Source organism: Myotis brandtii, unplaced genomic scaffold (genome assembly GCF_000412655.1).
Source record: "Myotis brandtii unplaced genomic scaffold, ASM41265v1 scaffold825, whole genome shotgun sequence".
NCBI lineage: Eukaryota > Metazoa > Chordata > Mammalia > Chiroptera > Vespertilionidae > Myotis > Myotis brandtii.
The window spans coordinates 1789713-1803747 of NW_005371349.1; the positions used below are offsets into that span (position 1 = coordinate 1789713).

The window sequence follows — 14035 nt, forward strand, 5'->3', positions numbered from 1 at the left end:
ATTTTCCTCTAACATTAGAGGGATAAGTCATCATTCTGTACTTCCTTGAAATCTCCACTCCTTTGTTCTCCTTAAAGTGTCCTTTCCTCTTTTTCCAAGATAATGCAAGTGTCCTGTCATTTGGGATGAAAAAGGGGAGCTGTAGACGGTTCTCTCTTCTATCCTGGGCTGTGCGGGTGATGCTCCCTGCTTTTATCTGTCCATTGGGCCATCAGCAGCATCGTGAGCCACCTGGGCGGCAGCCTGTAGATTCCGGTCAAGGGCACGTACCTTGGTTGCAGGCTCTTCCCGGGCTTGGGCCCTGGTCGGGGCTTCTGCAGGAGGCAGTCAAATGATGTGTTTCTCTCGCATCGATATTTCTCTCTGTCTCTCCCTCTCTCTTCCACTCTCTCTCTTTAAAAAAATCATTGGAAAAATACCCTTGGGTGAGGATTAAAAAAAAAAGAGCAATCTGGTTCTAGGTGATGGTGACATTAAAAAACTCTTTCTATTCTTTTTACCTCTCAGTTTTTCTCTCAAGTGTCTTGTAGACTTTCACTTAGGCTGGTACCTGTTTCACTGCCCTCTGGGTTTCCCGGGGGAACCCTAACATTAAGTGATCATGTTGAGGTCACGTTGCTGATGGCCAGTGTCCTAGGAATGCTGCCTCGTAAATCTTCTGGCGGGGCGTGTGCTTCTGGTTAAGGTGCCCTTGGTCCTTGCAAAGACAACTTAGTATCCAATGATTTCGGATTCTTTTTTTTCAAGGTGAAAGCCTGGATTCATGATTCCACGCTTCCTTTTCTCTTCCTGAGCTCTAATTATCTATGGTATGAGGAGTGCTTTTCTTAAAGCTACAGGGCATTTTTATTTTTCAGAAACAAGAGTTGAAATAAAAGAATCTGTTCGAGGCCAAGATGTTTTCATTATACAGACAATACCCCGGTAAGAGTTAGCACTGCTTTGACACAATTCATTGTCGTTTCCTATGAACAACAATTTCGTGTTCTTGAAATGATAAATGTGTTTGCACGTTAAACAGTTTTCCTGGGTTTTCTGAGCCATTCTAGCAAATTCATAACCTGAGGAGAGGGTCATAGGAGCCTCTGATTCATAGCAGGTGGGGATGGGGTGGTGGGGGCAGTCTTGTTGGTCTGAGCCCCTAGCCTGTGGGAGCTGATGCTGTCCTCCCGGTAGATAGTGTCAGAAATGAGAAGCCTTTCAGGACTCGCAGCTGTTGTCCGCTGGTAGATGCCTGTAACACCCGTCTGGGCCGCTTATGTTAAATCGCTGTGGTCGAGATCCTTGCCAGGGGCGAATCGATGAAATTAATCCCCAAACACAAACTTGCGCTGTTTCAGAGACGTGAACACCGCTGTGATGGAGCTCCTGATCATGGCTTACGCACTGAAGACTGCCTGCGCCAGGAATATTATCGGAGTCATCCCTTACTTCCCCTACAGCAAGCAAAGCAAGATGAGGAAGAGAGGCTCCATCGTGTGCAAGCTCCTGGCGTCTATGCTGGCGAAAGCGGGTGAGTTAGGACTCGGCGCTGCCGGTTGGGACTCCGCCCGACCTGAGACTAGCCCATGCCGCCCTGATGGGGGTGGGGACCCATTTTCTCCCAGTGCCTTCACTGAGTATGCCTTGTTTCCTTTGCTTGGTGCTGGTTAGGGATAGGTGAGCTGAGGCAGGAGTTCCTACCTTTTTCAATGTCACTCTAAGGCAGTGATGGCGAACCTTTTGAGCTCGGCGTGTCAGCATTTTGAAAAACCCTAACTTAACTCTGGTGCCGTGTCACATATAGAAATTTTTTGATATTTGCAAGCATAGTAAAACAAAGATTTATATTTTTGATATTTATTTTATATATTTAAATGCCATTTAACAAAGAAAAATCAACCAAAAAAATGACACGCGTGTCATAGGTTCGCCATCACCGCTCTGAGGCTTAGAGTGACAGTGTCTTTCAGTGTTTCCCACTCTTCTCCGATCTTGGCCTTTGACGTCGTTCTGTCGTCTTCCTTCACGTTTCATCTTACCTTCATCACATTTATACTGGCAGTCTGGGCACTCCTGACCTTCTGAGTTTCAGGTCTAGATTCCCGTATTTGCCTTTTTGCTGCGTTTTATTTATGTACGTAGTATTCAACGGGGGTTTTCTTTTGCTACTTCTTCAGCTTATGTACTCCTCTGTTCCCTTCCTGGGTGTCTTTCTGTATAGCAGCTCCTTTGCTTTTATTCTGATGTGTTTTTGTAGCAGTGACATACTAGCTGGCCTATGAATCAAATGTAATAGCACTTTACAATGATGGGAATTTTATTTGCGTGATGTTTATTTAAAACTCTAACAAAAGAAAAAAAATTGAACAGATTTGAGTCCTCAGAAACATACACCTCTTGTTTAGCCCTGTTGATATATCAGTCTGTCTTCATTGTTTTTCTATAAGAATATTTGATGGCCCGTTCTTTTATGACAGATAGAAATTGTTCTACATCCTTCAGTATCTTATCTTTATATTACATGATTTCTTTTTTTTAAAATTATGTACATTACTTTATTTTTGCTTTCTTATTCCTTCTGCCTCCGCCACAGTCTTTTCGCATTTCTTCTTAAACTTTTTAATCAAGGCCTTGCTATTTTTACATCAAATTTTGCTTCAGTATTTATTAATTTCATCTTCATATTTTTGCTTCTACCTGCGTTTTCTTTTCTCGTTTTTGAGGACCAAGCTAATAGTAATAGCAGCAGAAGAGAGCACTTCTCCCAGCTTCAAGGCTTTGTCTTTGTGGAAGGTTAGAGACGCCCTCACAGGAGGCTGCGCACATTTTTTAGAAAGAGAGGAAGGGAGAGGGAGAGAGAGATAGAAACATGAATGATGAGAGAGAATCATTGATTGGCTGCCTCCTGCACGCCCCCTACTGGGTACTGTGCAACCCAAGCATGTGCCCTGACCAGGAATCGAACTGGGGACCTCTTAGTGCCCAGGTCAGTGCTCAACCACTGAGCCACACTGGCCAGGCTGGGCACATTCTTTAGTTCGTTAGATTTTGTTAAGGTTGCAGATAAAGTCTATAAATCATGTACTTGTTAACAGTACCCCCGGCCTCCAGTCTTTTGTTAGGAAACAGGAGTTGGGCGTCTAGTGTGTGTCCCCTGTAGTCATTAACTTGCAGGGGTGAACTTGTAATTCTTTGTTTTAAAATTTCAGGTTTAACTCACATTATCACTATGGATCTTCACCAAAAGGAAATTCAAGGCTTTTTCAGCTTTCCCGTGGACAACCTTAGAGCCTCACCTTTCCTGCTTCAGTATATCCAGGAAGAAGTGAGGAGCCGCCCCAAACACCCTGTCCTCCATGTAGTGCTCTCTGGTGTCCGACTTCCACACTGAAAGGCACACGCGTGCCCTTCCCCTTAGTCTTGATCCTGAGGCAGCCAGATAGGGTCAGCACTTAGGCATGGAGGGTCATAGAGTTCAGAGACTAAATCTGGATTTCCTTCTAAGTATCTTTAGCAGTTGGCTTATGTGTTCTTAAACGAAGGTTTTAAGAATTAATTACTTTTTTTCCTTCTTGATGTAACAGTACTTTTGCAATGACATTAATTGATAAGTGTTAAAATTCTAAAATGTGTGAATGAAATTCTAGCATATGTGATTGCTAGTGTGGATTGTTGTTATAAGAGGAAAGAATGTAATACCAGCATCCAGGTATAACTTTTCAGTATTTTCTTATTTTTCCTCCAAATCTAGATTCCAAATTACAGAAATGCAGTCATTGTAGCTAAGTCTCCTGATGCTGCAAAAAGGTAACTACTCCAGATACTGACGCAAGCCCTGGGGGTGCTCTCTGAAGTCAGAATGAGCTGCTTGGGGATCAGGGGCTGTCCTGTCGCGGCCGCGGAAGCTCATTGGCCTGGACTCGCGCCACATCTCTGATAATGAAGTGCTTCCTTCACACTCTTAGGGAAAAGAAGGCAGAAGGGCTGTGAGCACTTTCAGGCAGGGGGTTATTGTTTTTTAAATATGTTTTTACTAGAGGCCTGTTGCACGAAAAGATTTGTGCAATAGGCCTGGGTCCCGGGTGCTGGAGGAAAACCGGTGTTGCTCCAGCTGGAGCCGCCTTCAGTCTTCGCTCCGCCACTTCCCGCCTACATATGCAAATTAACCGCCATCTTTGTTGGCTGTTAATTTGCATATCTTGCTGATTAGCCAATGGGAGGTGTAGCGAAGGCACGGTCAATTTCAATCTTTGTCTATTATTAGATAGGATTGATTTAGAGAGGGAGGGAGAGGGAGAGAGAAACATCAATGATGAGAATCATTGATCAGCTGCCTCCTGCACGCCTCTGACTGGGGATGGATCCTGCAGCCCAGGCATGTGCCCTGACCGGGAATCGAACCGTGACCTTCTGGTTCCTAGGTCAACACTTAACCACTGAGCCACACTGGCGGGGCAGCAGTGATTTTTTTTTTAATATATTTTTTATTGATTTTTTACAGAGAGGGATAGAGAGTCAGAAACATCGATGAGAGAGAAACATCGATCAGCTGCCTCCTGCACAACCCTCACTGGGGATGTGCCTGCAACCAAGGCACATGCCCTTGACCGGAATTGAACCTGGGACCCTTCAGTCCTTAGGCCGACGCTCTATCCATTGAGCCAAACTGGCCAGGGCAGCAGTGATTTTAAGAGACCTTTTTTAACAAAGTGTTTCCTTCTGAAGAAGAGTTAGGTTATTGGACAAAGGCTAGAACCAAAATGATCTAGAAGCAGATATTCGTCCACATCTCGGCTCACAGGCCTCTGGAGGCTTTTACTCTTTGGCCTGGGCCCACATCTGGTTTGTATACATAATTCCCTGTGTGTCCCTAAGAGGTGGAATGTTACTTTCATTTTGTGATTAATAAAATGATGGAATAGTGATGCTCGGGTTTTCTTCCCAGAAGTCCCCCACCTCCCTCGTGTTTCTCTTAGGGCCCAGTCATATGCTGAGAGACTCCGTCTGGGCTTGGCTGTGATCCACGGGGAGGCTCAGTGCACCGAGCTGGACATGGACGACGGCCGCCACTCTCCCCCAATGGTCAAAAACGCCACGGTCCACCCCGGCCTGGAGCTGCCGTGTAAGATTAGCTCTATTTCTTACTTTATTTGGAAACTGAAGAAAGTCTTGGATGACATGAATGGCTAGGAATTAATACTGATGTGGACTTGCCGTCTTGGTATCTTAAATAACTATGGTGATGGTTTTGCATTGATTTTGCCTTTTGTGAAAGGAGGTTGTTGTACACATTTGCGGGCTGTGTAAGACAATTGCGAGAGGGTGAGATCATTTCAGCTTTAGTAGAACAGTTGTATGTGTGACGCTCTGAAGCCTAAGCTTTCTATCTCGGGCGATGGGCGATGGGCGATGGCCACGCTGGTCAGATACCAGGCTTTGGTGATCGGGCGCTTTCGCCCCGAGTTAGTAATAGAGCTGATGACCTGGTGACTGACAGACTGTAACTGACCAAGCAGAGTGGAGGTGTGTGTTTCCATGGAACTTTTGAGTGGCAATAACCAGCATTCTCAACTGGAAGGTGTCTTATGCTTCTTATATCTGAGGAAGGAGTTTATTATTTTTAAAAATGTGTATCCATTCGCCATGCCTCAGAAACAGACAGACATTAGCAGGTGGCTGTAGAATGCTCACACCTAGGTTATTTCAGACAGGCTCCTGTCGGAGGTGTCAGCGTTCTAATGTTTATAATGACCAGCCTCAGGAAACGAACCTCGTTTTCATTCTATTGTCCAATCTTCAGACCTTATTCAGATTTTATCAGTCGTCCAACCAGTGTCCTTTAGAACAAAAGAGAACACCTTTCTCTGGACTAGCACCCAGTAGAGGTGACACGCTGCACTCCATCGTCACTTCCCGTTAGTCTCAGTTCGTCTAGAACGCACCTGTTCTTGTCTCTCGTGACCTTGGTTCTCCTGAAGAGCACAGGCCAGGTGCTCGGTAGAATATTCCTTAATTGGGCATGTTGTTTCCTCGTGATTACTTGTTCCTGTGGTTGTTGACAAATGGTCATCTTCCCAGTTCCCCCTCTCCCTCCTGGCTCATTCCTTTGTATCATATGGATTCATAGAGTCCTACTTTATTCAGTGTGTTACAATCTAATTCATTGCTACTATTTTTTTAAAGAATGTTTTCATTTTATTTTTTATTAATCCTCACCCAAGGATATTTTTCCATTGATTTTTAGAGAGAGTGGAAGGGAGGGGGAGAGAGAGAAAGATAAACATCTGTGTGAGAGAGACACATTGATTGGTTGCCTCCTGCACGCACTCCAACCAGGGCCGATATGGAGCCTGCAACCGAGGTATGTGCCTTTGACTGGAATTGAACCCAGCATCCTTCAGTCTGCGGGCCGACGCTCTATCCCAGGGGTGGGCAAACTTTTTGACTCGAGGGCCACAATGGGTTCTTAAACTGGACCGGAGGGCCGGAACAAAAGCATGGATGAAGTGTTTGTGTGAACTAATATAAATTCAAAGTAAACATCATTACATAAAAGGGTACGGTCTTTTTTTTTTTAGTTTTATTCATTTCAAACGGGCCGGATCCGGCCTGCAGGCCGTAGTTTGCCCACGGCTGCATCCCCTACCAGTGGTTCTCAACCTTCTGGCCCTTTAAATACAGTTCTTCATGTTGTGACCCAACCATAAAATTATTTTCGTTGCTACTTCATAACTGTAATGTTGCTACTGTTATGAATTGTCATGTGAATTTCTGATATGCAGGATGGTCTTAGGCGACCCCTGTGAAAGGGTCGTTCGGCCGCCAAAGGGGTCGAGACCCACAGGTTGAGAACCGCTGCAAGCCAAACCGGCCAGGGCGGAGAGCAGAATCCTAATCGTAGGGTGGTGGAAGCACCCTTTATCCCCTGTCTTCACAGTACATTACTTTTACTGAAATTTTAATTTAAAAAAAAATTGTTTTTAATTTCCTGTGAAAGCGTTCCACCGCCAAAGGGGTCGAGACCCACAGGTTGAGAACCGCTGCAAGCCAAACCGGCCAGGGCGGAGAGCAGAATCCTCCTCATCGTAGGGTAGTGGAAGCACCCTTTATCCCCTGTCTTCACAGTACATTACTTTTACTGAAATTTTAATTTAAAAAAAAATTGTTTTTAATTTATTGATTTCAGAGAGGAAGGGAGAGGCAGAGAGACATAGAAACACCAATGATGAGAGAGAATCATGGATCGGCTGCCTCCTGCACGCCCCACACTGGGGATTGAGCCCGCAACCCGGGCATGTGCTCTGACTGGAAATTGAACCATGACCTCCTGGTTCATAGGTCGACGCTCAACCCCTGAGCCACGCCAGCCGGGCTGAAATTTTAAATGTTTGGTATTTTATTTTCTGGGCAAGCTGTTGGGAAAAAATCGGGCTTGTTTTTTTTAAGCCTGCCAGGCGCTATTTTTCCTGTGGACCCTGCAGAAAGCTTGTCTCTGTTTGTAGGAGACATCAGTTATGTGTCAGGTTTAGCTCGTTATGCGCAAGGAGTGGGCATCTGGGAGCCGGGCTTGCTTTTCAAAGCCCTGGGAAGCTAAGTCTCCTCGCTGAGCTCTTCCTCGTTTCAGACGGACAGGTGCTGGGGGGGAGGCGGGTCAGAGAGCCGCGAACCGAGCGCCACGGCCGGTTTTCTGCCTCAGACTGGAGCTGATTCTCTGTTGGTCTTTGATGAGGGATCCTGGCTCGCAACCTTTTCCTTTTTTTAGTCAAGAAAAGGGACCACCTCTCTCTAAGGGGCGGTAAGCTTCATTAAAGACAGGATTTGAGGAGGCCTTTCCTAACGGCGATTTAGTTTCTTCCCTTGGGTGAGGTTTATATACAGAGCCTTTCTCACTGTCCAAATGCAAGACACTGCCCTTGTGGCTGGGAGGGGGAAGCAGGAAGCGTCTGAAATTGGCCAGTAAAATAGTGCTGAATTCACCTCGGCTAGTTTGCTGGGAGAAAGGCACAACCCTGTTCGTTGAGGGTTACAGTGCCCATAGGAGGGATCAGCTAAACTGGGCGGGTAATTACCAAATGGCTGATAACTACTCAACGGCATAATCGCCCTGAATTTCATTCTTTCCCCTCTCCCACTACGAGCCTAAGAAATGTTTCAGAATAGTAAACAGCTTTCTAAAGCGTAGGGTCCCGGCCTGTCCTTGCAAGACACATTCCTTCTCCCCCGGGGACTAGCTCTTTAAGGGCGAGTTCTCGTCGCTCCGCTGTGTCTGTCCTCCGTTTGCTCTGTGCACTGATGGCCTTTCCAGGGAGGGTTTCGCAGTGAGATTAGAAGCCTCTACTCTGAGGACTAATTAAACCCGGAAACGTGGTGGACTCGTAGTTATTGTTCTCAAGTTCCTGATTTTCAGGAAACTCTGATGATGTCATTCGTGTTAATCAGGTCACATTGTCCAGTGAAGGTCATCTGGGAAGAAAACGAACGCCAGCCTTTCCCGGGGTGGTTTTCTGCGGAGTGGCATTCGTTTCACGTTTCTCCGCCCGTCTCAGGCGGGCGTTTCTCGGGAGTGGTGGGCGCTGCTGGCTCTTCTCGCCTTGCTGCTCCGTCCACACCTGTGCCAGCCGGACGGTGGCTGCCAGGCTCACATGGCTGGTCTCAGCTGGGAAGCGCTGTGTGTAATATGCACACCAAATTCCGAAGACTTAGTATGAAAACCATGTAAAACATTTCTAATAAATTTGCATATTGATTACATATTGAAATAATATTTTGGCTGTATTGGGTAAAATAAAATCTATTCATTTCACCTATGTGATTTTACTTTTTAATGTGGCTACTAGGAAATGTAAAATTATATGTCTCACCGTCTGTTTCTTTTCTTTTTTAAAAAGAGGAAGGGAGAGGAAAAAAGAGATGGAAACATCAATGATGAGAGAGAATCATTGATTGGCTCCCTCCTGCGTGCCCCTCACTGGGAAGTGAGCCCGCAACCCGGGCATGTACCCTGACTGAGAATCAAACCATGACCTCCTGGTTCATAGGTTGATGCTCAACCCCTGAGCCCTGCCAGTGGGGCTCATCGTCCGTTTCTGTCGGACAACGTGCTCTAGACAGGCGGTTTCTGAGAGACCCTGGCTCCTTGAAGAGGAATCTGCTTTCTTTTTTTTTTTGTCTACAGTGGTTTTGCCACCACTTCCAGAGGGTGAGATTGGCTGTGATCACAGTTACTTAGTGATGCATGACTAACTGGGTCTTGTCATTTGTGTCGTTTTGCTAGTGATGATGGCCAAAGAGAAGCCACCGATCACCGTGGTCGGAGACGTTGGCGGGAGGATCGCCATCATAGTGGTATGTCCGTGCGTCTCCTGGGCGGAGCGGGCACCTCTGGCTTTCAGTAGCTTCTTTCACTTTGGGTTGTATTTCCAGTAACGATGATGGAGTTAAATGGATCCGTCTTTCCTTTCTCACCCAAACCCCTTAGGATAAGGAGAGATTTTTATGTAGATGAACAGGAATTTTTATAACCGACAGCTGTAAGGAGAGCTTGGTAACTCCCATAAGAAAGTGCACCCCCATAAGTGACCTTTGTCTTAAGCTGTAAGTCCCATCCAAGCAGCTAACACCCTCCACCTTAAACTTTAGGGCGGAGAGGTGAACTAGGAGGAGCCGTTCCATTTTTTAAAATATATATCTGTATTGATTTCAGAGAGGAAGGAAGAGGGAGAGAGAGAAAAACATCAATGAGAGAGAATCATTGATTGGCCGCCCCCTGCGTGCCCCCCACTAGGGATCGAGCCTGAGATCTGGGCACATGCCCTGACTGGGAATTGAATTGTGACCTCCCGGTTCGTACATAGGTTGATGCTCAGCCACTGAGCCATGCCAGCCGGGCAGAGCTGTTCCATTTTCACTAGAGAGCAAGTGTTCTATGTGCTCCCAGCTCTAAATGCCTTTGCTGGGCCAGAGGATGGTCCTTTGCAGTGGCTCACTTTCTGTGTGCCCCCCCCCCCCCCCCCCCCCTTTCTCAGGAAAGTGCATGGGGCACTGGCTGTGTAGGTTGATCTGACATTTGACACCGGAAATGAGCCCTAGGGGTCATAAACTCCGGCTGTAAATGTCACTTGTGACTGGAAGGCGTTGCTCTTTGCACCGACAGCCACGCAAAGTGCAGTCCGCGCAGTCCTGTTGCCGTTGCTGGGTGTGCGACCTCTGACCGGGTGGATGGCTCTGCTTGTGACTCGCGTCCTCTGCAGCGGGTGCAGGGAAGGGCAGAGTGTTCCCAGGCGGCCCCGGGAGCTCCTCCCCCCATCTCTTCTCAGGACGACATCATTGATGACGTGGAAAGTTTCGTTGCTGCTGCAGAGATCCTGAAGGAGAGAGGCGCCTACAAGATCTACGTCATGGCCACGCACGGCATCCTGTCCGCGGAGGCCCCCCGCCTGATCGAGGAGTCCTCCATCGACGAGGTCTGTCTGTCTGCGGGGCTCCAACACTTAGCTTAGGCCCAGGCCTGCTGCCTTGCTGTGAGTAATGGAGGGACTCGCTCAGTGTTGCCGACCCTCTCCAGAGGCCTGTCCTGGCAGCGTCTGTGTACTTCAGTGTAATTCGTACTTCCATATGGTTTGATGCCCAAGTAGCATTTCTCTGGGCTCAGCGCAGGGCCTCACCCTGTCACTTCTGCACACCAGCCCGTGGCGCTCAGAATCTTACGTTCTGAACCACGAAACCTCTCCTGTGTGAAGTCGGTTAGTCCGTTTGTAGAAACCAGACTCAGCAGAGTAAGGTTCTGTGGGTTGGGACTGGGGCTGGGGCTACTAAATGTTGGATAAACTTTTCCGAGTGACCACGGGGGGCACGGCGGTTACAATGCTTGTTCTCCGTGTTGCCATGACCAGGTGGTGGTGACCAACACCGTCCCTCACGAGGTGCAGAAGCTGCAGTGCCCCAAGATCAAGACGGTGGACATCAGCCTCATTCTCTCTGAAGCCATCCGCAGGATCCACAACGGGGAGTCCATGGCCTACCTTTTCCGGAACATCACTGTGGACGACTAGCTTTCACGGTGGCCTTGGCCTGGGACTCCTGAGCAAAACAGTGCCATCAATTATGTACCTGGTGTTTCCTTTCAAGGGAGTCGGATCGACTCCCGCCAAGTGTGGTCGGTGGGAAGCATTAAAATAGTCGAGAGGGAGACAAAGCTCATGGATAAATGGCCTTAAATGTGTGCCCTCACCCTCCTGTTCCTTAAAGGAAAGCTACCGGCACTTTCCTGAGAAGAACCAGAAAGCCTTACGGTGTTGACAGGACTCACCACAGGCAGTTTTCACTCTAGAACGTTCATTCAGTTGTTTCAGCCGCAGGGAAATGCGTGTCATGTTCAGCCCGGGGAGGGAAGCCAGTTGTCCTCCAATTGTCCTCGCCTTAGGCAAGCGCAGGTGAACCTTCTGGAGAGAATTGCGTTTTCCTGGAGAAACTGCTGTGTCTGCAGCCAGTGAGCAGTCGGGCGGCGGAATGTTGCTCCCCATCAGGACGCAGGTCAGAATAGCGCCCTCTCTGGTGTGTGCCTTGCGCTTCAGTTGCAAATGAAAGGCTCTTCACGCCGTGGCACAGCCACTCACTGTCGTGCCTCCTGGTGACTAACTGGGTCCAGACTCTGCAGGAGACGAGGGATACAGTAAAGGGGGGGGTCCGTGGTGGTCCCAGTCCCAGGCCGCAGCCTTTGCAGGTCCTGTCCTTCCACCCATTGGAGTGAGATCCTCGTTGAGTAATAGGGTTAAGATCTAAATTTGTAAAACAACTAATTGTACGTTTCCCAGTTGGAGGTGAATCACTTATTGAATCACTTAGGACTGCACTTGGCCTTTCTACCCAACATTTAAACTTACACAGTCAGAACCCTGACTTGCACCCGTTTGTCAAGGGGACCTTGCTGCCGTGTGGTGTAAACTTTCCACCCTTCTGGTCTGATCCGGGTCAGGGCCGAGTGTAGTGATGGGAAGGAGGGTGTCTGCCCGGCTGTGACCCGGAATTGCTTATTGGGTCTGGTAGTTCCTCGGAGACAATAAAGGCCAATTTGCACATTTTGTACAGTTGTGTTTCTCTGCAGGGAAGTTTTGTTGACTTTTTAAAATATATATACATTTTTGCCCTAACCGGTTTGGCTCAGTGGATAGAGCATCGGCCTGCGGACTCAAGGGTCCCAGGTTCGATTCCGGTCAAGGGCATATACCTTGGTTGCGGGCACATCCCCAGTAGGGAGTGTGCAGGAGGCAGCTGATCGATGTTTCTCTCTCATTGATGTTTCTAACTATCTATCCCTCTCCCTTCCTCTCTGTAAAAAATCAATATAATATATTTAAAAAAAAAAGTCAAGACTCTTACATCATCAGGGCTCAGAAGACCCTTAGAAAATGAGTTATATATACACATTTTTATTATTTCAGAGAGGAAGGAAGAGGGAGAGAGAGAAACATCAATGATGAAAGAAAATCATTGCTCGGCTGCCTCCTGGACGTCCCCCACTGGGGATCGAGCCCATAACCCAGGCCCTGACTGGGAATCGAACCATGACCTCCTGGTTCATAGGTCAATGCTCAACCACTGAGCCACGCCGGCCGTGCTCGGTGACATTTTTATCCCTTCCCTAAGGACTAGAAAAGTTTCTAGCCTGCAGGCAAGACTTTGAGCCCGTTAGCTTTTCAAGCGTACAAATAGGTTGCTGCTGTTACGAGGCCAAGTTGGGGCATTTTGAGCAAAGAACTGAACTATGAAATGAGGAGCGCGGGCAGGGGAAGAGCCACAGGCTTCCTCAGGAGACCTGGCTCCCAGCTCAGCCAGGCGGCTCGTCCTTCCTGGGCCTCTGTCGTCCGCAGTATAAAGAGGTTTGGAATTGAAAGCAAAGGTCCTTTCAACCAAGTTCCATTTATACCTCCATTTAATATTTCCCCAAGTGCATGTACTTAGTGAAAGCATTCAGTAGAATGTATTTCCTGGGATTAGAATGAGGACATATTAGAATATGCCCTTTCCACTGGCAGAAAGTCCTCATGTGCCTGGCATGATACCAAGTCTCGGATGAACATGGAAACGGGCCCGGCTGGTGTGGCTCAGTGGTTTGAGCATGGGCCTATGAACTAGGAAGTCACAGTCCATTCCCAGTCAGGGCACATGGCTTGGTCCCCAGTAGGGGGCGTGCAGGAGGCAGCCAAGCGATGCAGCTGATGAGTGATTCTCCTCATTGATGTTTCTATCTCCCTCTCTGAAATCATTAAAAATATATTTTAAGATGAAAACAGGAGGAGTCAGGGAGCTGAGGTTCCAGCCGTGGCTAGTGAAGTAGCAGTAACAGTCTTGCGGAAAGTCACTGAGCTGGGGATGGAGAGAGCGCACGCACCGCAGCTTCCAGTGCGGCCAGGCCTGATCCCAAGGCTGTGGCTTTGTGATCTGGCCTTAAGTTCCCTAAGGTGAGCGCATGAGCGTGCAAAGAGTTTGTTCTTTTGAAAATACCAACCACCACCTGCAGGCCTGTGTGCCAGGCTCTGAGAATAGAACGGCGAACAGTCCGTGGTGGAGTTACAGACTCGTGTTTGTTTCATTGATTTTTTTTTTTTTTAAATCCTCACCTTAGGATATTTTTTCCCATTGATTTTTAAATAGAGTGAAAGGGGGAGAGAGAGAGAAATACGATCTGAGAGAGACGCATGGACTGGTGCACATGCCCCAATCGGGGCCAAAGATCAAACCTGCAACTAAGGCTCACACCCTTGATCAGGGATCAAATCCCAGACCCTTCAGTCTGCGGGTCGACGCTCTAACCACTGAGCAAAACTGCCAGGGCTAGACTTGTCTTTAACTCCATTTCCAGGGAACACTGCTTTTGTGGGGGGTGGGGGAAGGGGGTGTCCATAAAGGGTTTCAATTACGTTGTACCAGCTCAGATTAAACTAAAACCTTGAATGTGAAAGCAGTTAAAATAGTACGTGCAGATGCATCCGCAGGCTTGCTTCCGCTTTCCTGACGTCACAGCGCCGTCTGCAGGAACCTGGCACCGGGCGGG

The 14035-nt window shown here is 47.8% G+C and overlaps 1 protein-coding gene across 2 annotated transcripts in view; it reads left to right on the top strand.

Moving 5' to 3' along the window:
• Positions 1-12062, top strand: part of PRPSAP1 (phosphoribosyl pyrophosphate synthetase-associated protein 1) — a 13933-nt gene extending 1871 nt beyond the window's left edge. For both annotated transcript variants that reach the window (XM_014531839.1, XM_014531840.1), the window contains exons 3-10: positions 858-924; positions 1341-1513; positions 3192-3307; positions 3734-3789; positions 4959-5104; positions 9257-9327; positions 10299-10445; positions 10875-12062. In XM_014531839.1, coding sequence (XP_014387325.1) covers positions 1360-1513; positions 3192-3307; positions 3734-3789; positions 4959-5104; positions 9257-9327; positions 10299-10445; positions 10875-11033 — 849 coding nt within the window. In that variant the 5' untranslated portion in view covers positions 858-924; positions 1341-1359 and the 3' untranslated portion in view covers positions 11034-12062. The remainder of the gene's footprint in view (positions 1-857; positions 925-1340; positions 1514-3191; positions 3308-3733; positions 3790-4958; positions 5105-9256; positions 9328-10298; positions 10446-10874) is intronic.
• Positions 12063-14035: the final 1973 nt, after the last annotated feature.